Raw genomic sequence first — 23,474 nt, forward strand, 5'->3', positions numbered from 1 at the left:
GCTAACTAATGCTAACTTTACTTCCTGGTTCTGGCTCACAACAATCATCAATGAATTTCTCTGTTAAGAGAAGATTCAAACTACATGAGTTTATAAAAGTGCACACATGCTATCCATCATAAAAACTTAACTTCTCATTGGCTCAACAATTTTCCATTTCCATTTGTTGGCAAAGAAGACTCTTTCACTTTGTCACTCAATTTTATATTTCTTTTGTGTAGTGCAGCAAGAGATTTTAGTTGACGTTAAGACATTTACAAACTATAAGGGTATTAAGATATTGGAGAATAAATGAGAAACAGAAACTGTGTAAGTTAGGGAAGCTTATCTTTGCTCATGTGAATGTGTGTGTGTGTGTGTGTGTGTGTGTGTTTAGGGCGGCTGTTGCCAAGCAGAGCACTTTGTGTTGAATAAAACACTAACTCCATGGGGAGGAAAATCCACCTCTTTAATCACTCTCACAATTTTGGGGTAAAAATATTGGCACACAGTTCACTGCTGTGTGCCAGGATTTACCACTGATTAAAAAGTAATAATCAAAGTGTTGCTGTTTTGTTTTTTTTTACCCCAAAAGAAGCTGGTGCTTTCACTTTAATGTAGCACCGGTGGAAGGTTTCAGAGCCAACAAATCACTTCTTCTTCACCTTTTTCCTCTTTGTCCACTGCAGGAAGCATCATGATCTGTGCTGTGTGAGGTGGTACATGTCGAGGGGACTGAGGGATCTCTGAGAAGTGTCTGTGTGTGTGTGTGCGTGTGTGTGTGTGTGTGTGTGTGTGAGTGAGTGAGAGACTTGCCTGGGTCGTGGTGCGTGCAGGTCAGAGGGGCATGGATGATTGGAGGAGGACAGGGACTTGTGGTGGCGGGGACGTGAGGAGGAGGAGGAGGAGAGGACGGCAGCGGCGGAGGCAGTAGAGGCGCGGGAGCCCGGAGTGTTTAGGCTGGGAGGGAGGAGGGGGGAGGAGGAGGAGGAGTGCCCCGCCCGAGACACACACACACACACACACACACACACACACACACACACGTATATATGCAAACACACGTGAGCAACACGGGAAAAACACACCAACAAGTCACACACTCACACACAGGCGGGCGGGGTTTGTATGTGGGTGGGCGGAGAGGTGAGGTGGAGCATGGTTAGAAGCAGCACTTATAGAACACACTCAGGGTGGGGTGGGGAGCAGAGAGAGTAGAAACACAGGAGAAAGAGCAGAGGAAGCAGACACAAAAAGAGACAGAAAACACACACAGCAAGAGGATGTGAAGAAGAATAGTTGGTCTTCTTTGCTGCTGAAGTCGCTCCATTGTGGTTTCACAAAAAGAAATCACAAACCACACTCAAAGAGTGACTGTGTTCCTGTGCCTTAATCTTTTCATGCAAAATCTACCTGACACAAAAGGCAGAGCAAAAAAGACCAACTTTAACACACATTGCTCTGTTGGATGAGACTGACTGAAAACACACTTAAGACAAATACTGTGGATAAAGTCAGACAGAAATGTGACAAAATGCACAACAGGACACTCCAATATTTCACTCATGAGTTAATTTGCCTTGTTACAGACCTCCATATTATAACAGTTTATAGTGTTTAGGTACAAAATAAAATTAACCTCAACAGCCACTTTTCTTAAAAATCCTTTTTAGTTGCCCTAAGAAAATCCTTTCTGCTTTTTAAAAATATTTTTGCATTTCTTTTTGCCTGTTTTTCATCTTCTGTGAAGCACAATACATCGTTTTGGAAAAATCATGCTACATAAGTTATCAATATTTTCACTTTTATTTTATGATGACAGTGCCTGAAAAACAATTTCATGGTTCTTGATCATGTTGTAATGCTGACACTACATCTGTCTGACCTCTTGAGAAGGCAGCTACAAACGTGCCTAATCAGAAACAGTTTCTGGATTCAAAAAAGAAGGATTTACGGCTTGTAGAAGATACTAGAGCTAAAATAATTATTTCATTGATACACAAAAATGATCTGCTACAAATCTGACAATTAATTGTCATATTTTAAGAACAAATAAGCTCGAATGGAATAAATTCACTAGTGCCAACTCCTCAAATGAGACTAATACTGGGTTTCCTGTCTTCTCTGATGGTAAACTGAGTGTTTATGGGTTCTTGTCTGTTGGGTGGACAAATGAGCAATGTAAACACATTTTCAGACATTTTATAGACTTAAGTTTAATTTATTAATTAAGAAAATAATCTGCAGATTAATGAGTAGTTAAAATAAATGTTAGTTGCAGCCCTTAATGAATGTTAGCTGTAGTTTAAATCCACATTAAACCCAATCATCTTGAGCTCTCTCTCAGGTAAAAATGGGCAGGTCAGGTGCTGAGCTTCCGTACAGACAAGCAGATGTTTGGCAGAACATAGAGCTGTTTTCACTGTCTTGTTATGGGATGATCACTCTGACCTCTGAGCTTGTGGTTTTTTAGGTTTGACCTGTCTTGCGACTTCTGTCTGTCAAGTGCCTGACTTCTCCTTTTCAAGCCTTCCTGCACCGTTCCACTGTACACAATCTAAACTGTATCAGGAACAAGGATTACTTGTTTTACTTGAGAAAAGCAACGCTGCTTATTTCCTGAACCCTCTCTTAATCAGGTTGCTACGGGCTACAAAGCTCTGCACATTACTGACAGCTCTAACTTGACTTTTTCCACACACAGAAACAAACAGTAAGAGACAGGAGAGAGTGGTACCACGGAGAGAGATAGCCGAAGAGAGAACAGAGGAATGAACGAGAGAGAGAGGGGCACATTTATAGAGGTCAACCAAACAGCTGCTAATTACAAAGAAAACAAACACATAGCCTGAGAGAAAAACACACACTCTCTCTGACAGGGATTACCCTGGCTAGTGATGGAAAAATAACCGCATTCATTGGATAACCCAGTGTGTGGCAACCGTTTGAGCATGTGTGACATGTATGTTTAAGCTTGTGTGTGTCAATGAGTTTGTATGTGTGGAGCCTCAGTGTGTGCAGATATTTTTGTGTATGTGTAAGCCTATTAAGAGGCAAGTACAGGGACCATATAGTGCAACTAAGAGTTAATATTCCATCACAAGTCTTCCTAATCTCCTTAGAGAGAGCGAGAGAGAGTGAGAGCGAGAGAGAGAGAGAGAGAGAGAGAGAGAGTGCAGAAAAAGAAGAAAGATTAATATAAAGACATGAAGCTGGAAAAAGAAAAAGAAAGGAGATGCCAAGAAAATGTGAGTGACTTAAGATCCAGAGGGACAAGAGCTCAGACACAGATAAGGAGACCAAACAAAGAAAAATAGAAAGGGACAGAAAGAACTGGGGAGGGGAGAGGGTGTAACAAGTACAAAAGCCCAAACTTCAAAGCATTAATGATGATCAAATAAAGTAACTTTAAAATCAAAGCAGATGATAACCACTAAGTTAGCAGAGCCTGTCACAGCTCACAGACCCACAGTACTAAAAAAGCAAATGCTGTCTCAAATGACCACTTCGTACCCATGCAGTGTTCAGGAATAAACAACAGAATTTTCTCAAAACATATCTGACTTTACAGACTGAATATGGATTCAATTCAATTCAATTCAATTCAATTCAATTATCTTTTATTGTGTTTTAGGCAGGATACTATTGTGGGAACGAAAGGGTCATGTGAGACTGATACATGAACAAGTAATAAAGCAGTAATGACAATGACCACTGCATCGTAGTAGGGATTATGGTTTGGCTTAATGTTTAATGCTTTTGAAAAAGCACAAAAAGCATATGGCTGGTTAAAGCATGAGTGATGTGCGGGTGGTTTCATGTATGGACACGTGTGAGTGTTCGTACTTCTGGTGGACAAATTCACCGACACAGACGGCTTAAAATCGACAACGTGGACGTGTGTTTTTACGGCCTTGAGATGAAGACAGGGAGTCCACAATCAAGCAACTCCTATATGACCAAAAGACCTTTTTGTCCTGAGTGAAGTTGTTTAAGATGGTTGAGGAAGAAAGGAGAGTTGGATGGATGAATCACATTTAGGAAGGATAAAATGAGAGAGGGTAAAAGGAAGGGAATATCACACACTGTGATATCAATTCAATCAGGGACTAGAGGAAAAGAATGGAGCTTGACCTATTTGAAATCTTCATCTTTAAAAAAAAAAAAAAAAATTCTGCTTTTTTAAAATGTATTACTGCTGAGTATTAGCTGAGTATTGCACCTGCAAATCCTTACCCTCTTATCAAGGGTTTGATTTTGGACAAAAGCTTCATGTTTAGTCAACTGCAATATTGGTGGAGGTCAAAATGAATCTTTATGACAGGAGGAAGAAGAAAACTTAATTCACAGAAGAGAATAGAAAGAAGGGTTAGAGTTTGAAGAACAAATTCGAGTTACTATGTGTCATCTTGTCATCCAGCACATGAGAATGCGGGTGTGCGTGTCCATTGAACTCCGCTGTGCTCTGACTGGCAAGTTTCCATTAGACCATCTCGGGTAATCTGTAATCTACTGGAGGTTTGGCCTAAATACCCAAGAGAGCCTGATTTCCTTGTCCAGGAGGGCTCACCCCGCCCTGGGGGAAGGCTGTGGGCCTCCCTGAGCCAGCTGGCAGAGCACTGGAGAGTACCAGCCAAGGTCTGGGATTCGGTCCCTGAGACAGCTGTGGGACTGCTTCATTCACAAACCATAGTGAGTGTGTTTGTATTGAGTGTGTTTCAGTGAGGATGCAGCGCAGCCTCACAGCAACTAGTTGGGGTATCAATGACGAGAGAGGAAGGGTGTGTGTGTGCACGGCTGCATGTGGGCATATTTGTTCTCGTCTTATGAAAACATCTTTCTTTTGTAACTGTGTGTTTATCTGTATACCTCTCCTTGCCGTTCTGCGTGGCTCTCTCGGTCAGAGGAGAGTTCCGACTGCGACCAGTACCGGTGGACAGGATGCTATTCTGAAGGGAGAGAGGAAGAAAATGAGAAAAATATTAGAAAAATAGAAATGATTAAGACTGAGGACACAGTTATAGACAGTTAGAGATCAGTGCAGTGGACAGAGGGTGGAGAAGTGACATTAAAGGTGACCAATTATTCCTGGAACAGCCTTGAGCAAGCTTTCCAATCAGCGTGGATGACTGATTTTAATCAATTATTTAATTAATCAAATTCATCAAATCCACACTAAATTATGCCGAAAGTGTATTTCCTGTCCACAAATTAATTTTTCTGCCTCTTGTCAGAATTATCACATTTCATTTTTACCTCAGGTCATTTAATGTCTATGCACACCTGCGTGGGTGTTTTCCATTACCCTGACAGATAAGATGTGGTCAAGTTGAGGTTGGGCGGAGCAGAAAACCACATACTAAGAAAAAATGATAACAGCTGTTCCACCCCAACAGATGCAAACGAAACTAACAGGGTGAGCGAGAGAAACGTCAATCAAGCACAATTTGTACATGACCAGGAACCTTAAGTGTAAACACCTGTGTAGTTTAACACAGGGAGTGAAGGAAACTTAATTACACAAAATCTATGACACCATTTCAGTTATGAAGGACATGAGACATCCATTTAAGTTTCATATTGTAACACATTTTTTGGGAGGTGTCAGAAGAAGTGCCAGACACGCTGAGGGGAAATCTGAAAAGATCTGACAAAGTTAAGATGGGTTCAACAAGTCAGAGAAACACATTTTCATCTAGTTCACATTTCTCTTTTGGCTGACACTGCTTGACAAGTTATTACACAAACTTCTTAAATGGTATTAACGGAGTAGATGACAGAGCTCTGTGACATTGGGAAACGAGATTTTCACCGGAGACATTTTGACACATCACAGTTGGAAAAGCACAGGTATAAATAAAACAATTGCTGAACTCCGCTCAGCTGCTTTAGTTTCAGGGTCCTGCTACTGACATTGCTTACGGACCCTTAAACAGACTAGAGTTATTGTTTATGTAATTAGGAACACCTGTGCTTTCTCTGTTATCACAGGTGAAAAGTCCAAAGCTTATGTGTTCAAAATTACAACTTAATTACAATTAAGTGGTAATACAAGAAAAGGGCAACGTGGAAGACGTCGAAAAATCCAAACAGGCATAACCTCCACACTTTCACTTTCTCATTACACGGAAGAAGCCCTTCATAGTTATATGGCCATTTATTTTTGATAAGTTTAATTAATAACTAGCATTGGATTTGACCTTTGGTCCGTACAGTAAGATAAAAAATGGCTGGTGCCAACACACTGAAGAGTAACGATGACTTTCAAAGTAAAAGTCTTACTTTCTCCAGTAGAAGTGTTTTTCAATCCCTCACACAGAGAAAGCTGATTATTCACTAGAACCACTGTGTGTATTTTGTTTGTCTTTGTAGACCTGTGTTTGGGAATAAAATGTCATGAAAGCAGTGTGGGTGTTTGTTCTTACGGTTGAGGGCGTGGCGCTGTTCTTGCGGTCAGAGGAGACTAGAGGGCTGGCCGGCACCTTGGTAGTGGAGCTGCCTGATGAACCCTTCCTCCCAGAATTCTCTGCTGCAGTCCGGTTGTCTGCTTGACCCCCCCTCTTAGAGTAGGAGGAGCCTAGAAAAAACAAAAAAGAGAGTGCTTCAGAAAGGCCATCACTTGCTGAGCTTAAATCTTTGACATCTCCCCACCTCTTCCAGTCTGCATCATCTTTCCTGTCATCACTCTATTAGAAATCAGTCTCACACTCATTAAAGCTTTCTCTGATTCAATCTGCTCTGCCAGGCCTCCACTTAAATCCATCTCATCTTCCCTCCACTCCACCCTCTCTCTATTTTACATCACCCACCTCACCTCTCACCTTTATTCTAACGCATATCCAGCCCACCCTGCTCCACCTATTTTACTCTTCCTTTCTGTCTCCCTCCTCCCCCCTCCTTTACAACATGACTACAGGTGTCTACAAAATAAGTCTCCATCCACTTTTCCAACGCTAGCTTCTCCCCTTCCCCTCCGACACACACAAATCTCACCCTGGTCAGTGGTTCTGCGGTTCTGAGGCTTCTGGTTGGACGACACACTGCGCTGTACCTTAGAGAGGCAAGATGAACACACAGGTGAGTGGTGCATTCTTTATGTCACAGGGTATTTACACAGATTGGGATGTAAGTATGGAAGCCTAGAGCCACTCTTCTCTAGCCCACAGAGCTGTTAAACCAAAGACACTGCAGGATTCAAACACCTAGGAATGTTGTGGCTGCTGTGGTTCACATGTTTGTCGGTCTACAATCAAAAATCCAAAAAAAGAAGATAACATCATAGTAGATTCCTTGGGTGTTATTGGTCAAATGAAATAAATAAAATTAGTGTACTTGTGTCACTGGCTGGAGCTGGGGCCTCATTATGTGTTAGCAGAGGACATTATGTGTTCTCATTGTACCTTATGAGGCGGTGAGGGAGCGTTTATGTTGCTTACATCACTTCCTGGCCGAGGCTTGATGCCACCTTCATCCAGCTGAGGAAAAAAAAAAATAACACGACTCTGAATACGTGTGTATCAGGAGCAGATACAGAGAGACTGTGGTGTGTGCACAACAAACACAGGACTAAAAATAGTTCTTTTATATCCTGTAATGTTATGAGAATAATTAAGTGTTTAGAGTATAAACAACACAAGCGTTCCAATTCAGAGTGACAGTAACTTGTATGTTCTGACAGCTTAAATAAAAAATATACAGACAGGTGACAAAGTGAAGGAAAAACCTGAATAAATGAGTGCAGATGCTTCCACACAGGTGCACTGTAGTAGGTAACATCCAGTTATGGTGTGTGGCATGTATAACAATGCTGAATAGAACCAGTTGATTCTGATTTTGCATCAAGATGGCAAGAGGAAAATGTTTCATTGTCACAGATGGCAGGAGCTTCAGTCACAAAGACTGCTCAGCTGGCTGCTGTCAATAGTAACAGTGACTAAAGTGGCATCTGCATTTAGATCTACGGGAAACACGTCAGTAAACAGGGTCGACAGCGCATGTATGAGGACTGGGATGCTCGTGCATTAGAGCGATATGTCAGGAAAAACAGAAGAGCAACTCTTCCTCAGGTGACTGAGAATGTAAATGCAGGACACGATTAGACTGTATCAGCAAGAACAGCATTGACAATCACACAGAGAGGGATATTATAGCAGCGCTGCAGTGCATAAACCCAAATTAAAAAGATGAATGCACATTTGAGAGTTCGGTAGTGCAAAAATCATTGACACTCATCTAAAGAGAAGTGATATGGTCACATAAGTCATCACCATATTCTCCACACATTGGCAAGTGTATCTGTGGTGAACAGGACAGTGAGGGGATTCACTGGCTGTTACACTGTGGGGGGGGGGGCTTTTTGCTGGCAGGGCACTTGTCCCCTTAGAGGGAAGAGTCACTGTCAATAGAAAGTTGTTCTGAGAATTCACATTTATCCTATGATGAAACATTTCTGACCTCATGGGAATGGTCTCTTTAAGGATAAAAAAGGCCCCATCCATAGGACACGTGGGCTCACTGAATGCTTTGATGAGTATAAAAATAATGTGAATCATATGCTATGGCCTTCACAGCCACCAGACCTCAACCCAGTTAGACAACACTCTCCATCACCATCACCCATCCCTCCAGCAGAGTTCACAGACTTGTAGAATCAATGCCAAGAAACACTGAAGCTGTTCTGGTGGCTCCTGGCCCCAACACCTTACTAAAACACTTTATGTTGGTTTTTCCTTTTATTTGTCATCTGTCTGTGTATTATAATATAATGATGACCTCACAAAAGCAGGTTAGTTTCACAGTTTATTGTATCACATCATTATAACTATAAAAGAGCTTCAACTAACCTCTAGTAAGTGCTATAGTATTATGATGGAGCTTGTCTTGCTTATACTTTGGTATTATTTATTAAAACGTAGGCTAAATAGATACCAGGGCTGTAGGTGTACAGTCTGAGTGTGTGTGTGAGAGAGAGGCGTACCTCAGAGTTCCTATAGTCCAGCAGCAGGTATGTAGCCATCACATCATTGTACTTCTGGTTCACCAGCGAGTCCTGGATCTCCTCCTGAGAGAATCCCATCTGCAGCATGATGTCTGCACACACACAGCAAAAACATGGAATAATTAGACTGGTGACCTGACTGCATAATTCTCCAAAAGATAAATTATCCTTTTGTGAGAGTGGAAAAAAAAGTAATCAAGTGTGTGTCTGAGTGTGGGTAAAAAAAAGGAATACATCTACCTTTTTTTTGCCGTGCGCTCCTGTTCCTACCTGTCCTCCTGGGGTCCTTATAGTCTGGCTGGGGTTCAATGTAGGGTTTGAGTTCCTCCTCCTCGTAGCCCACATTCATCCACCGGTCCCTCATTATCTGCTGCTGGGAGCAAGTGAAACAGACAGATACAGGGAGACATGAGATGTCAAAGAGGATAAAGTGGCAAGATGCAGAGGAGGAGGGAGGAGAGGTTAAGGAAAGAGGGGAAGGAAAAACAAGAGGAGAGTACACTATTACTCTGGTATTTATTTTCCTTCAGCAGGGTTTTTTTCTCATGGGTGTAGCCAGATGTATTTATTGTCACATCAAATAAATCTTGATTAAAAACTGAACTAGGGGTGTGACAATCCAGATGCATTGTATTTAAGACACAGCTACACTGATTAATCTATTTCAAAATTAAAAGCATAAAATCTTTCTAAAATTTTCTCTCATACACATAAACATGGATGATGGTTATGGACATTGAACTGTTTATTTATTCAGATGCAAATTCAATCAACCTTAGTCAGAGAGATGCACACTCCAGATTTAAACACACAAACTCTAAAGCAGGTGTAAATGAAAACAGTCACATGACTGAATTCTAGCACTAAAGCATCAGCTTTCTTTACAGCGCTGCAGTCAAACAAAGGCAGAATCACGCAAAAATTACAGCATGTTATTAAATGTCAGCCATAATGTGGCAAGGCAGTTTAAACAGACAGCATGATTATTTTCTGTTTTCCTGCTGTCTGAAGTAACATCTTTCATTTAAAATAGTCACCATTTATCCATCTACAGTTCAAACAAATTAAGTAGCTCATAAATCACAAACTAACAAGTATTTAATATGCCTTTAAAAAGCACTTTACACCTGAGCAACAAACTCACATATAGCTGGCAAAACAAGCCCAGGTAGAACACAGAATTATATTGGTGAATAGATTATTTGCAAAATCAAGTCGAATTATTTTTCGATGTAAGGTATTTTCAGTCTGCATGTTTTATCCAGTTAAATCTAAGGAATAGTACAAAGTAGAAATATATTAGAGAGCACAATGATTCAAGAAGCATTTTTAAAACTATATTCAGTATACTTCAATGCTTGGTGTCTGAGCAAAGTGATGACTTATTTGGGCTTCCTGTCAGTATCTTGTGCTTTGTGCGTGCTTTGTGTGTGTGTGTTTGTGTGTGCGTGCTTTGTGTGTGTGTGTTTGTGTGTGTGTGTGTGTGTGCGCATGCGTGTGTCGATGCCTGTGTGTACCTCGAGGCTGCCTCTTTTGGAGGGGTTCAGGATGAGAAACTTCTTGAGCAAGTTTTCACAGTCGGTGGACATGTAGAAGGGGATCCTGTATTTACCACGCAGCACACGCTCTCTCAGTTCCTGGAGATGGAAAAAGGCATGGGAGTCAACAGCAGTCGCCAAATATCCACCTCGGAACACACACACATTCCTGGGCTCACATATTTACATGTTGGAAAATGTAAGGTTTTACTTTTCAAAATTTTCAGTCATGTGTTTGAGCAGGTATTAGACATTTCTGGATGTGTTTCAAAAAAATCATCTGTATGCAGCTACTAAAGTTTTCTCTATCTGTTTCAATGAGTTATGGCTTGAATTAGCCAAGCTGCAACATTAGCTGCGGTAACGCCCCCAAATGATTAATAGTTTTGTTAAACAAGTCCCACATTCACCTAACCAGAGGCTGGTTAGCATTTCAAGGAGCTACGTTTCAAACACAGCGGAAGCATAGTATGTGGGTGATAATAGAAAACAATTATATCCACACACTTTATGGTAGTTTCGATTGTGTTGATATGAGATTTTTTCAGCTTCGATTCAATCAATTGTGTAATGCTAATGCAGTTGTGGACAGAAGCACTGTGAGCCACCAGGCAGAAATGATCAACCTCACATTACAGTGTTTGTAATCTCAGTCAGTGGCCTTTATTAACCCCCCTGAAGGTTTCTCATTAATTATCATTTATTCTGACACTGAAGGACAAGTGTAGTGACAGGTTTTAACACTGCTGTAACGCACAAAACAGGCTTTCAAGGAGCTTGAGATATTAATCATGCATAAAAATCTATCAAATAGCAAAACCGAGTCAAATCAAAATGCCAGATTAATCATTTAAAGTGCTGAAACACTGATGTAAAACTATCATTTTGCCAGTGCATCAGTTTGACACATAAAAAAGGAATTTATTTCATTACAGCTACAACCTCAGCACAAGGGAGGGAATTCAGACAATAGTGAAGCTATCTGTTAAATAAATAGTAAAATCAGTAATGTAGGTGTTAAACAAAACTCCACACAACAGGAAATGGTGCAAAGACATATTTGATAAGCTTAGATTGTGTTTCTCAGGCATTAATATCAATATCATCACATTCAATGTCATATCGCCCACCCAAAATGTGTCTGCATTTCCAGAATGAGTCATGTGGGTACTGACTGGATGCATAGTGCGACAGGTGGTGTGAATAAGTATGGTTCGCAGAATGAAAGGATTAAACTGAAAAAACTTCCAGGTTTCAGTGTATCACACCACAAAAACCCATTTAAAAGCCGAGTGCTATGGTTAGCATTTAATCACTTTACACACTGGGTTCAGTTTCTGCATTCTGTAGGGCAGAGGGAACAGAAACCAGCATGACAAATACTACAACCACCCACAGAATACAGACATCCGCTTATGTAATGCACTTGAACACACACACAAACACACTCTCCTCTTCCTGACCTTCAGATTCTGTCCATCGAAGGGCAGCGAGCCGCTGACCAGTGTGTAGAGGATGACCCCCAGGCTCCAGACGTCCACCTCAGGCCCGTCGTACTTCTTGCCCTGGAAGAGCTCTGGGGCTGCGTAGGGCGGGGAGCCGCAGAACGTGTCCAGCTTGTTCCCCAGAGTAAACTCATTACTGAAGCCGAAGTCTGCTATCTTGATGTTCATGTCTGCGTCCAGCAGCAGGTTCTCTGCCTGCAGAGAGACAGAGTGTGGGAGAGAGAGGAAGACAGAAATAAAGACATAATTATGATGTAGAGAGCAGCAGGATGTGGAGGGAAACATTGAGAAACAGAGACAGGATTATTAATATGCTGGGATTTATCTTTTCCTGAATATTAGATGTGCCAAGAAATGAAACACAAATACTTTAGATTTGCTCTGTGTGATACAGTTCTGTCATATTTTACTTTTCTATATGGAAACTCTTTACACTGGGGCAGAGCCTGCGAGAGAAGAACAGAGTTTAACAAATAGGCCATCCTGACCAGTGTCACTGTAACAAGGATTTTCTCTGACATGCAAATGAGTTTGAGGACAACACATTCCACCTCGTTACAGACAGACAGTCTGAAATACACCTTTCTCTGGGAAAAAAACTGGGGTGAGAGAGGGGGTTTCAGAGTAATGGCCTCGGGCCTACAAGAAGCACACAATGAGCAAAGTGAGCTACCACAGTCCGTGTGTGTGTGTATCCCTAAGCCTGAAGTGAGCCAGTGAGCAAGGAGGCGGGGGTTGCCTAGCAACAGGTGCGCTCTCCTTTTCAGTTGCTCTGAATACTCTGCAGCTTCTGTGTGTTTGAGTGCGTGTGTGTGAGTGCACATTAAATACAACACTGACATCATCTTTAAGCTCTGACCTAAGAAAAACATGAACACTGGCTTCTTCTTTTCTGACAGCAGATTTAATCATCTACAGCTAATTAACATTAACATTTGAAGTTGGCCAAACAACAAAATTTCATTCTTTGATGTTTAAGAATAAGGAGAAACCACTTTAGCAGATATAAAGCATAAACCTTATGCAGAACATGATTGCAGCCACATTGCTGTTTTCATCTTGGGACACAGGCAGTGTTAATTTTAGATTTGCTGTGAAATGCAGGCTCATCAAAATCTGCTCTTGTAGCATGGGACCCACTAGAGTTAAGCCTGTGCCGGATTTTACATCGCAACCCCCAGATCAAGAGTGATTAGGATAATGTGCAGGATGCTACGCATTACAATAATGAAAACTGTCTGTCCTCCAGAGACCCCTTATTTCCCATGCAGCCCTTTCTGTAAATGACAACCATCATTATCTGCTTAAAGTGGAGAGAATGTTTCATGACTTTGGTTATCACAAAAAATGTTTATTAAAAAGCCAAAAATACACCTGAGTGGGAAACAGACTTTGAGATGAGAGGCTCCTGTATGGCTACTGTAACAGTAATCATGATAATGTATTGTCTACAGGTCTGCCTGCTGGCACAATAAGAGGATTTACAACTCTGCATAATTCTATGAACCAAAATGACCTGGAAGCTTTAGCTCTGTTGAGTCTGCATTGTGTTTCGTTTTTGGCAACAAATAATGTGAATCGAAGACTAAAAGAAAAATAGAGACTGAAGGAGAGAACGATCCAATCAGAGACAAGCAAAGACATGCAGGCAGAAACAGTTTGTGTGTATATCTTTGAATGAGTGTGTGTTTAAGGCCTTGTACTTGAAGAGGGACATTATATCATCTTTGTGATTAACCTCTGGGTCGCCTGTCCATAGAGAGAGAGAGAGACTCAGTGTAGTTCATCAGTGGTTGTATTCTCACCTTGAGGTCTCTGTGTACTATACACTTCTGATGGCAATACTGCACCGCTGACACAATCTGGAGGGTGAGAAAGTGAGTGAGGGAGAGAAAGAGGGAGACGGAGGGAGAGAGAGGATGATGAGATGGATGAGGTTGAATTGGTAACAACAAAATAAAAAGACACAGAGCTTTTCAAGTACTAAAGTGCTAAATCAAAGCAGTTTCTGTTACCTGCTTACACTAATGATCAATTATCAATTATTAAAAGCATATAAAATGTTCTTGCTTTAAAACTTTATTTATACAATAACATTAATTAGGTAGTTGTGACTAAAATAAGTAAATTATTTATAATCATAAATTACACAAGGTAAAAATTGTTCCTCCTACTTCTGCACACTGCCAGTGCACTTTTAATCTCAGTCCAACTTAAATGCACACAAAATATATACACTATTAGCATTAATCTGTGAACTAACGCACACAAATAGGCATATTTTATCAGCACACACACCTGTCTGAATTTGGCACGGGCTTCTTTCTCCTTCATCCTGCCATGGGCCACCAAGTAATCAAAGACCTCTCCTGGGAGACGAGAGAAAGACGAGGAGAGCAGATTTAGAGTTGGAACCTGATACTTAAAGTCTCCTTAAAGCCAGAGTATTGGGTCAATGGGACATTGAACTGAGTATTATCCTTTAAAAACAAAGCATGGTCACATTTAGTTATTACAGACTTAAATCAAACACAGAAGAACAGGCAGTCTGTTATTTTCCTCATTTTTCATGTTTTCTGGGTAAATGATTACTGCACTGTTAAACTAGTAACAGTGTAACTGATTTACTGTCACATAATTTTCCCTTTCATCTGTGTCTGTGTCAGGGTACTGAGTACAAGAGAAGGTTTCATACAAGAGTGACCATAAAGCTTTATTTCAATTTATAATATCATTCATTTTCTATGCAAAGGGGACAGATGTCAAAAAGAGAAAACAAACCAAATAAAAACAGGAGATTTCTGGTAACAATCCTCTGGACAAATGACTGTAGAGGCTGTACATTAAGGGCAAGGACGCCGCTTTTGTTTGTCGGGAACCACTTGATTCTAACAAACAGAGTGCCGAGCCTCAGGGGGGAATGATTTCACAGTGATACGCACTTACCTCCACTAGCGTACTCCATTACCAGGTACAAAGTCTTCTCTGTCTCTATCACCTCAAAGAGCTTGACTGGAGGTGGAGAGAGAACGGCAAAGGCAGAGAAATGGAGGGGGAGGGAAAAGTAAAGTGGCAGGAGATGGGGCAAGAGAGAGAAAAATCGAGAGAGGAAAGGGAGGAGCAGTGGAAATCAGAGAGTTGAGCAAGAAAAGGGCAGAAAGAGTGAAAGCAAAAATAAAGAGATAAAAGCAGAAGGATTATTATCATTTGACTTGGATACATAACCTTGAAAGACCAATTACGCCCTGTTCTCAGTAAGTGACGACAGAGTGGAAACTCACGTTTCAGTGTGACTCACCTATGTTGGGGTGATTCAACATCTTCATGATCCTCACCTCCCGGAAGAGCTGTGAGAAGCATATGCAGAGTGTTGTGTCAAACACACCATCAAATGTGGGCTGGTATTGTTGTGAATTACATTTATATTCTACACGTTGTGAAGAATGTGAATACACAACAGTTGGTGTCAGAGGACAGAGAGGGAAAAGAAAAAAAACACTGTTGCAGTCCAGTATTGCAACGTCCTATCTGTGTCAGGTAAAATAACACTAACAACACAAAATTCACTTCCTGTTTATCAACATTTGGATCAAATTGCTAGAAGGAAAGCAAAAACAAATGTTAGTGATGACATAACGGCAGAGATTCAGGCAATACAGGTTTAAATCCGAGTGTCACAATTTAGGATCTCAGAGTCAAACAAACAATGAAAAGTTTGATTTGCCTCCAGCTGCTTGTAAACTCTGACAAGACGGCTCAAAGTACTGCGTACAAAGAACTGATTCAACCAGAGTCTTCCTCAGCTCCATCCGGTCTATTCCTGTGGCAAAGGCATGAGGAGGCGATTTTCATTCATTAGGAATTTATTTCCTCTGAGTCAGCAGATAAGGTCAAACTGTGCTTACTGGATGATTATGGGGCCACAGACAGAAAGAAACCTGCAAACCTGGAACTATTGAAGTTACAAACAATCCAAAATACACTCAGTCTGTTACGAGTGAAGACATCTGATGTCCTTGACAATAATGTGATCCACTTTTTCAAACATAACCTCAACAAACTTCTATTTGGGACTAACGTGGTATTTTAAATCAGGACCTTGAAGCTGAATTTATGCTCATCTTAACTTTGGGAACTGGTAATATTCTTAATTTTTCATACTGCCCATAAAGAAATACTACAAACAATAAATGTAACCTTTTGACCTGTATTGATTCCCTGTTTAGCTCAACTTGATATAGCTTATACCGCTGTACCACAGAGCTCCTTTGTTGTCTAAAAACTATAAATAACTAATTGATCAGCCACACTGGTGACATGCTTCCTCATTACCATGAACACACACTGTAGTTTATTTGGAGCTAAAACCACATACGTCATTCAGCTGCTGTAAATACTCACTAAAGCATGAAATGTGTATAGCGCTGCAGCAGAAAATAGTCCCCAACAAATTCCTAGTGGTCCTAGTGCACATGAATTCGCATTTAGATGCTTCCCGACATTCGATGTAAGGGTGTGTGAGTTTTTGGATTTACCACTGGAATTATGTGATGGTCCTGTCAGTGTTTTGTTACGTCTTAAAATTTTCTTGTCATGCGCTTTGCCTGTCTGACTTTTCACACAAGGGTGCGTTCTATGTCTTGTGTGTGCAGTTGCAAGAGCATTTGAAGTGTGTGTTCAGTGTGCAAGGACGCATGGTTAGAGAGTGTGCGTGTAAGTGGACAGACCCCACCCTGCCACGATCAAAGGAAGTAATTGCAGCTTGTTTCCTGTAATTAAAACTCTCTCTAAAAACTAGACCACTTCAGAAAGAGAGAGAGAGAGAGAGAGAGAGAGAGAGAGAGAGAGGGAGAGAGAGAGAGAGAGAGAGAGAGAGAGAGAGAGAGAGAGAGAGAGAGAGTGACTGACAGAGTGCAAAAGAGAGAGAGCAAGCTAAAGAGAAAGACATGTGGGGCAGGAAGAGTGACTTGAAAATGACTTCTGAAAAAAAGGCATAAGAAGGACTGAGGTTTGAATTTTTTGCCTGTGTGCGTGTGTGTGCGTGTGTGTGCGTGTGCGTGAGAGAGAGGGAGAAAAAAAAAGGGTTAGACAGACCCACCTTCTGCAAACTGGAAGAGTTGAGTTGTGTCTTATCAATGATCTTTACAGCCACCTAGAAGCAAAACAAGAACGTGTTCATTGAAACACTACACTTTTATTCATTTATTACACCTGCTGCAGTGGATTTGACAAATCTTGCTCACACAAACTTGCACAGCTACAGCCCTATGACAACAGCACAAACACACTGCTATCTTTCTAGATGCATCACACACACCCCCCCATACACACACACACACACACACACACACACACACACACACACACACACACACACACACACACACACACACACACAGAACGATATGATCTTGCAGCATTAAGTGATAAAAACACACAATCACAGCGGGCAACAGTTGCATAATAGGGCAGAATACAACGACACACACAGAGCTGAACATGGTTATAATGAGGTTTATAGTTCATAATCCAACAGTGGACACCAACATGGGAACAGAAAGAGATAAAAACACAGAAAGGGAAAGAGAGATATCAAAGAAGGAAAATAAAAATAGAGAAACAGACAGATGGGAGAGGTGCAAAGTGAGAAATGGAGAAAAAGGGATGAAATAGAACAAGAGAAAGGAGGACATAAAGAGAGAAGAAGAATTATCTCTAAACAAGGACACAGGAAAAGGGAGGTCCACTTCTTTCTCCCATTTCTGTCTTTCACTGTCAATTAACTGCTTTCTTCCACTGCTCCTCCTGGTTGTGCTCATCTGTCTGACTCTTTCATGCCCTCTGACTCTCCCTTGTTTTCTTTCAGTGTATGCGTGTGCGTGTGTGTGTGTGTGCCAGCCAGTCACATGGAGTGTTATCAGGGTGTCAGGCACAGGGCTGTCACACATTGACAGAGCCCGCCTACCCCTGGCTCTCTCACACACAGGCTAAGAGTTGGCTTGACTGGGCCTCAGACAGAGCCCAGCATGGGCTCACTGCAGACGCAGCTTCTCCCTTAAAGGGACAGACCACCACGTTACATCACATCTGGATTCACAGTAAGCCGGAGACATTTAGGCTTCTCTGTTCAAGCTGACAATAGTGATCTAATCTCTCGCAGCAGATGTACCATCTCCAAAGCCATGCGAGCCTCAGATCAGACCAGACCTACTGTGTATCACAGCGTGAACCCTCCCCTGTCCCCAGAAACCAGGAAGGAAGATTAACATTTAGACATCAGCCAAACATTTATATTGTTTTTCTGCCTTTTACAACCTCGGCTGGTTAACAACATCTGAGGCTTTTTTTTCTAGGTGGCTTTTGGTGATTAAACAGTCACTTCCTGAAAACTGTAGTGCACTTGTCACTTAAACCAGACTTGCTAACAATTTCTCCTGGCAGTTTGTCACTTTGTTTTAAGCAGAACAGCCAAGGGAGTTTGGTGTTAGATTTACTTAATTTTCTAGACAGGGTGAGAGGCTTAATGTCTTTATATTTCTTCTTCCATAAAAACAGCTTTCTTAGCCTTGTTGGTGTTTGTTATTGAAACACTGACAAGCCAGTTTCTAGTTAAATAAAGAGTCAAGAGTAAAGCATTTCCGCAAAATGTGACTACAGTGGCTAAAAATAAAAGGCTAAAGTTCAGAAAGTCAGAGTGACTCTGTAAGTAGAACCAAAGGATAAGATTAAAACTTTCAGTCCAATCTAGCGTGTGCCTGCGTGCAGGCCTACCTCTTTTCCGGTGAGGACGTGTCGTGCCAGTTTGACCTTGGCGAAGTTGCCTTTGCCGATGGTTTTCAGCAACCGATAGTTACCAATGTGCGGCTGCTCATCTGATGTGGTCGTGGCGACGGAGTTCCGACATCGCGGCATGCTGGAGCGGCCAGATGATGACTTGGACTCCTGGAAAGAGAAAAGACAGTGTATGTGAGCACAAGAGGACAAGACGACTTGAAGGAAGAAAGGGACAGAGGGTGACGGTGAAAATGTGACCGAGCAAAAATGAAGGAAAATTTTACAGTCCAACGAGCTATTCTTCCAGCTGTTCGGAACACTTTGTACACATGGGACATATAATCACAGCATATTCAAAGCTTAAGAGGACAGATGAGGTTTTAACAAAGCATTCTATGTTATAACCTTGACTGGGCCATTTCTATCATTTATCTCTAAGAATAGTGGCATTTCTTTAATTCACGTGAAATGACCTAAGTAATGAAAAATACATAATTAATATGCAAATGTAAAGGAAAATTAGGTTGACTTATCCTGTGTATACAGAGACAACAATGTTTTAAAGAAGCAAACAACAACAACAACAACAACAACAACAATCTCATTCAAATTTTGCTTTAAACATCAAATACTGAGGCAATGAATCTTCAAAGCAATCAGGTCAGTACTCGTTATGACAACAATGAAAAGACACTATATATAAACTTTATGTAATATATTACAAATAGTGGAAAATGTACTTCATAACAAACTGCAGACATATTCTAACAAGCTTATACCCAAGATAAAGTAGAGGGCAAAAGAGTGACATGTTTTTCAGAGAATAATTGTCCTAGTCTTCTGCATTCAGATGGGTCAGCTGTTATTTTGGATTGGAAACTGTGCCCACGTACGGTGTTAAAAGATCTGCATTATAATCTAGTGTCAAATTAAGGATAGTGACTTGGAATGGACAGCCAACATCAATCAGGCCCTCCCAGGCTCTGGAGAGACTGAAACAGTTAAATAAAATATGGGTGGGTTGAATTCTTTAAATTTTATTTTAGTAATATTCAAATGTTTAGTTCTCCTAGTAGTATTTGCTTTAATATTTTAATTGCTTAATCTTTGCAAATGCACACATGTCAATAAGAGCCACTGTAAAACAGTTTGGTAACTTTTTTGTTCTGTCAAAGTAACAGTGCTGTGACAGTAACATTAGTCCCATTTCCTATTGTCACGGTTATACGCTGGTTAATATTTCACTCTGTAGCCAGTCATGGCCCACACATAATACTGATGTCTTGAAGAGGTATAAAATAATACTAACCCCTGCTTCCTTGACTGAATCACCAGCCAAGGCCACTAATGTATAAAGTTATTTTTAATAGCCTCTTCGCTTCAGTTTGTCTTTTAACAGCCAGTAGGTCTTTCGAGTTATACACACACCCACAAAAAGAAAACAAAACCTTGCTGTGCTGGCAAGTTTTGCATGGTTGGCAACTGCGATTGGGTTTCAACTCCAGGAAAGGGTCACAGCAATTGTGTGTGCGTGTGTGTCTCTGTCCATGAGTGAGTGAGTGTGAGTGTGTGAGTGTGTGTGTGTGTGTGTGTGTGTGTGTGTGTGTGTGATCTGAGCGGACAGGTGACGGGGATCAGGGTCAGAGGAGAGGACGACTGGCTCCAGGGTGACGAGACGCAAACACACACAGGCTGTGGCACAAACAGCAGCGCAAAGACACAAGACTACACACACGCGCACACTAAAGTGCAGATACACGGTCACAAACGCAGGCAGCACAAATCTCTCTCTCACACTCTCTCTCTCACACACACACACACACACACACACACACACACACACACACACACACACACACACACACACACACCTCTCAGAGATTTGACACCAATGAGACAGAGACAGTCCAGTGAAATTCACACTGTTGGTGCGGAGCGAAGAGCTTCACACAAATCATCTCCTTCTCTTGTTCTGTCCCTGCAACACAGACTAGTCATTTTATTCACCTAATTATCTCCCTTTTGCTTGGACAAATTAGAAGCTCACTCTGCCTCACAAATTACCCACAGACCACATTTTTATCAACATCTCCCTCCCATATCTTCCGTCATGGGAAACAAGGAAAACCATGATTACTTCATTGTGTTTGTGTGTTTCTTGCTCCAGATGGTATGATCTAATGTCTGCATCCCAACTGCCCCCCGCTACACCCCACCCCCCGCAACCTCATGCTGACAGTGCAGACCGACATAAAGCGTTATTGGACAGATTAAACTTAAACACAAGTGGGGAACTGGGATTAAGAAGAAATGACAGTTACATTAAACCCAGAGGACAGGGGAAGGGCCTTACGTGGCCCTGTGTGAGGGGGAAGCAAATGATTTTTATTTTTGGATAATGTGGGAGAGGGGGAGAGAGAGACAGACAATATGTCATATGTGGATAAATTTGAGACAATGGGACCCGGTCTGACCGTGCAAAGCTGATTTCTCGATCAGCTGGGCTGTCCTCACAGAGGTTTCTGTGATCTAACACCCTCTGTCACTCACTCAGATTTGCAATGAGCTCACCAGAGTACTGGTGTCCAAAATAGCGCATGCAGGTCAAATTTTGCCCTTAACAAAACATTTGTGTTTCTCAAGGTCTTCTAGAAAGTTAGAAGGCATCCTGTTTGGTCTGTTGTGATGCTGTTTGAATGATGTCTGTGAGATGATGAACTGTACAGCTTTCGTAATCACTGTAGTGGATTAGAGAAACTTGATTTCCAAAGCCAGATTTCTCCTGAGAAATGTCTTGGCACTAAATCCATGTAGGCAGGTTCGTTCATGACTTTTTGCATGTATGTATGTGAAAGGACTTCAAACAAAAGTCTGAGAAACAGCAGAGAAGGTGGATGGAAAATATCTTAATTCATAGTCTGACCAAAACAAATTAGCCTGTCGAAGTCAGCTTCTATTGTTGGACAGTTGGCTATTTGTACAATTCAGACATTTGTGCTGTAAAGATACCACAATGCATGTATACACGTCATCTCATTTCCTGCGTGAACTGATTTCTCAGAGTAACCTGGTTTCCAGTGAGCATGAGAACATGCTGACTGACAGGTAGAGCTGTCAATGACAACACTAACTAAAGTGCTAATCACACTCTGGGACAGATGCTGACACCAACATCTGCGGACTGACACACAGACTGCAGACATGCTACGATACATACTTCAATAACCAATACATGTAGGGAGACACGTTCTGATTCATGATGACATACATATGCTGCAAAACATGAACGTCCAGTTTCTGGTGCATGCGCAGTCAGTGCAGCTGTTATACGGACAGTTTGCACATTCTCCAACTTTGTCCGCATGTACCCACGAGGACTTGGGTTGATGACGAAATTTAGGTCATGCAGAGCAGACACACGGATGCAGAAAACACGTTGGCCTTAAAACAACACTGATGTCAAGCTTTTAAAATGTAAACAATTCTGTGATTTGGTCAGCCTACGGCATTGTAAGACACAATTTGAGATGTGTACATGTCCTTTGAATCAGAGAGATAACCTGACACAACCAGTAGAGCTGGGTTAAAAAAAATTCAATTTTTCAGTTGAAATCAATCTTCTTTGAATCATCCGATATAGATTCATAAAATCCTGTGATTGTTCTTTTAATATTCCTTTTACAATCTCCTGCAGATGTGTGAGGCGGTAACCCTGTTAGTCTCAGATGGAAAGCCTTCACGCACAACGAGATCTGGCCACAAGACAAAAACATTGCCGACGTGGCTCCACTGAAAACACCGGCAGGACTAAAGGCAGATGTATGGTTGCATTTCAATATCAAAAACTATGACGACAGCAGAGAGCTGAACAGAAGCAAAGCCATATGCAAAATGCACAAGAAGAAGCTGATAGAAGAGGAAGCTCATGTACCTGTTGGCACACACTGTAGCCGGTGCACTGGGGTACATTAGCAATGCACATTACTTACCTACCTATTATTTCTTGAGACATGTATAAATCGTTGGTCATGTCAAATAAAAAGTGCATTAATCCATTCTTAATATTAATAATTCATGTTTTTCATAATGCACCAGGTTAGATGTAAAATTTACAGCATTAGTTCTCATTTATACCTAAGCAACACTGGCGCTGTATCTAAAATATTTCCAAATGAATCAAATCAAAAACTGCATTGATTCGGGAGACTAGTGGTGATACCCAGCCCTAAAAACTATACAAAGGACTATCTGTCCATCACCCTGACATCAAAACCTACAGAGCACACCGGTGTAATGAATGGACTACAATGAACAAATGCATGCATACAGCACAGTGGTATCCCATGTGTGACACCGCTGAGCTGTTTGCAACAGATATTCAGGAAACAACAAGTCAATACAGTAAGAAAGCAGATGCTGGCTCCCTGAAACGTTTCTAATTATGCTTGCTTCAATAAAAAGTTAAATATTAACAGGAATGTCAACATTTATGTGCTAAACAAGATGGTGGCATGAGACATTCGCACTGACTAATGTCTAGGTGGGAACTTTCTAAAAAGCAAGTATACAGTGTATTTTATATATATATATATATATATATATATATATATATATATGAGGCAGCATGACTCCACAATTAACCTGTTGTAGCTTCGAGTGAGTGGAGAAAATCTATGATTA

General features: G+C 41.2%; 1 protein-coding gene across 14 annotated transcripts in view; it reads right to left on the reverse strand.

Annotated features, from left to right (window-relative positions):
• The window catches only part of mark2b (MAP/microtubule affinity-regulating kinase 2b), a 52,805-nt gene that overhangs the window by 16,221 nt on the left and 13,110 nt on the right, over nucleotides 1–23,474 (reverse strand). For 6 of the 14 annotated variants that reach the window (XM_071477806.1, XM_071477801.1, XM_071477799.1 and 3 more), the window contains exons 2-16: nucleotides 18,792–18,962; nucleotides 17,119–17,172; nucleotides 15,319–15,367; nucleotides 14,967–15,032; nucleotides 14,319–14,389; nucleotides 13,826–13,882; nucleotides 11,979–12,215; nucleotides 10,495–10,614; nucleotides 9,218–9,350; nucleotides 8,957–9,069; nucleotides 7,380–7,454; nucleotides 6,973–7,030; nucleotides 6,405–6,556; nucleotides 4,849–4,928; nucleotides 796–939 (exon numbers count right to left, since the gene is read on the reverse strand). In XM_071477806.1, coding sequence (XP_071333907.1) covers nucleotides 796–939; nucleotides 4,849–4,928; nucleotides 6,405–6,556; nucleotides 6,973–7,030; nucleotides 7,380–7,454; nucleotides 8,957–9,069; nucleotides 9,218–9,350; nucleotides 10,495–10,614; nucleotides 11,979–12,215; nucleotides 13,826–13,882; nucleotides 14,319–14,389; nucleotides 14,967–15,032; nucleotides 15,319–15,367; nucleotides 17,119–17,172; nucleotides 18,792–18,962 — 1,580 coding nt within the window. The remainder of the gene's footprint in view (nucleotides 1–795; nucleotides 940–4,848; nucleotides 4,929–6,404; nucleotides 6,557–6,972; nucleotides 7,031–7,379; nucleotides 7,455–8,956; nucleotides 9,070–9,217; nucleotides 9,351–10,494; nucleotides 10,615–11,978; nucleotides 12,216–13,825; nucleotides 13,883–14,318; nucleotides 14,390–14,966; nucleotides 15,033–15,318; nucleotides 15,368–17,118; nucleotides 17,173–18,791; nucleotides 18,963–23,474) is intronic. The other 8 variants (XM_071477803.1, XM_071477800.1, XM_071477807.1 and 5 more) reach the window with 7 other exon arrangements.

The sequence above is a fragment of the Trachinotus anak genome, unplaced genomic scaffold (assembly GCF_046630095.1).
Source record: "Trachinotus anak isolate AG129_WGS33_773 ecotype Australia unplaced genomic scaffold, CSIRO_AGI_Tana_v1 ptg000005l, whole genome shotgun sequence".
NCBI lineage: Eukaryota > Metazoa > Chordata > Actinopteri > Carangiformes > Carangidae > Trachinotus > Trachinotus anak.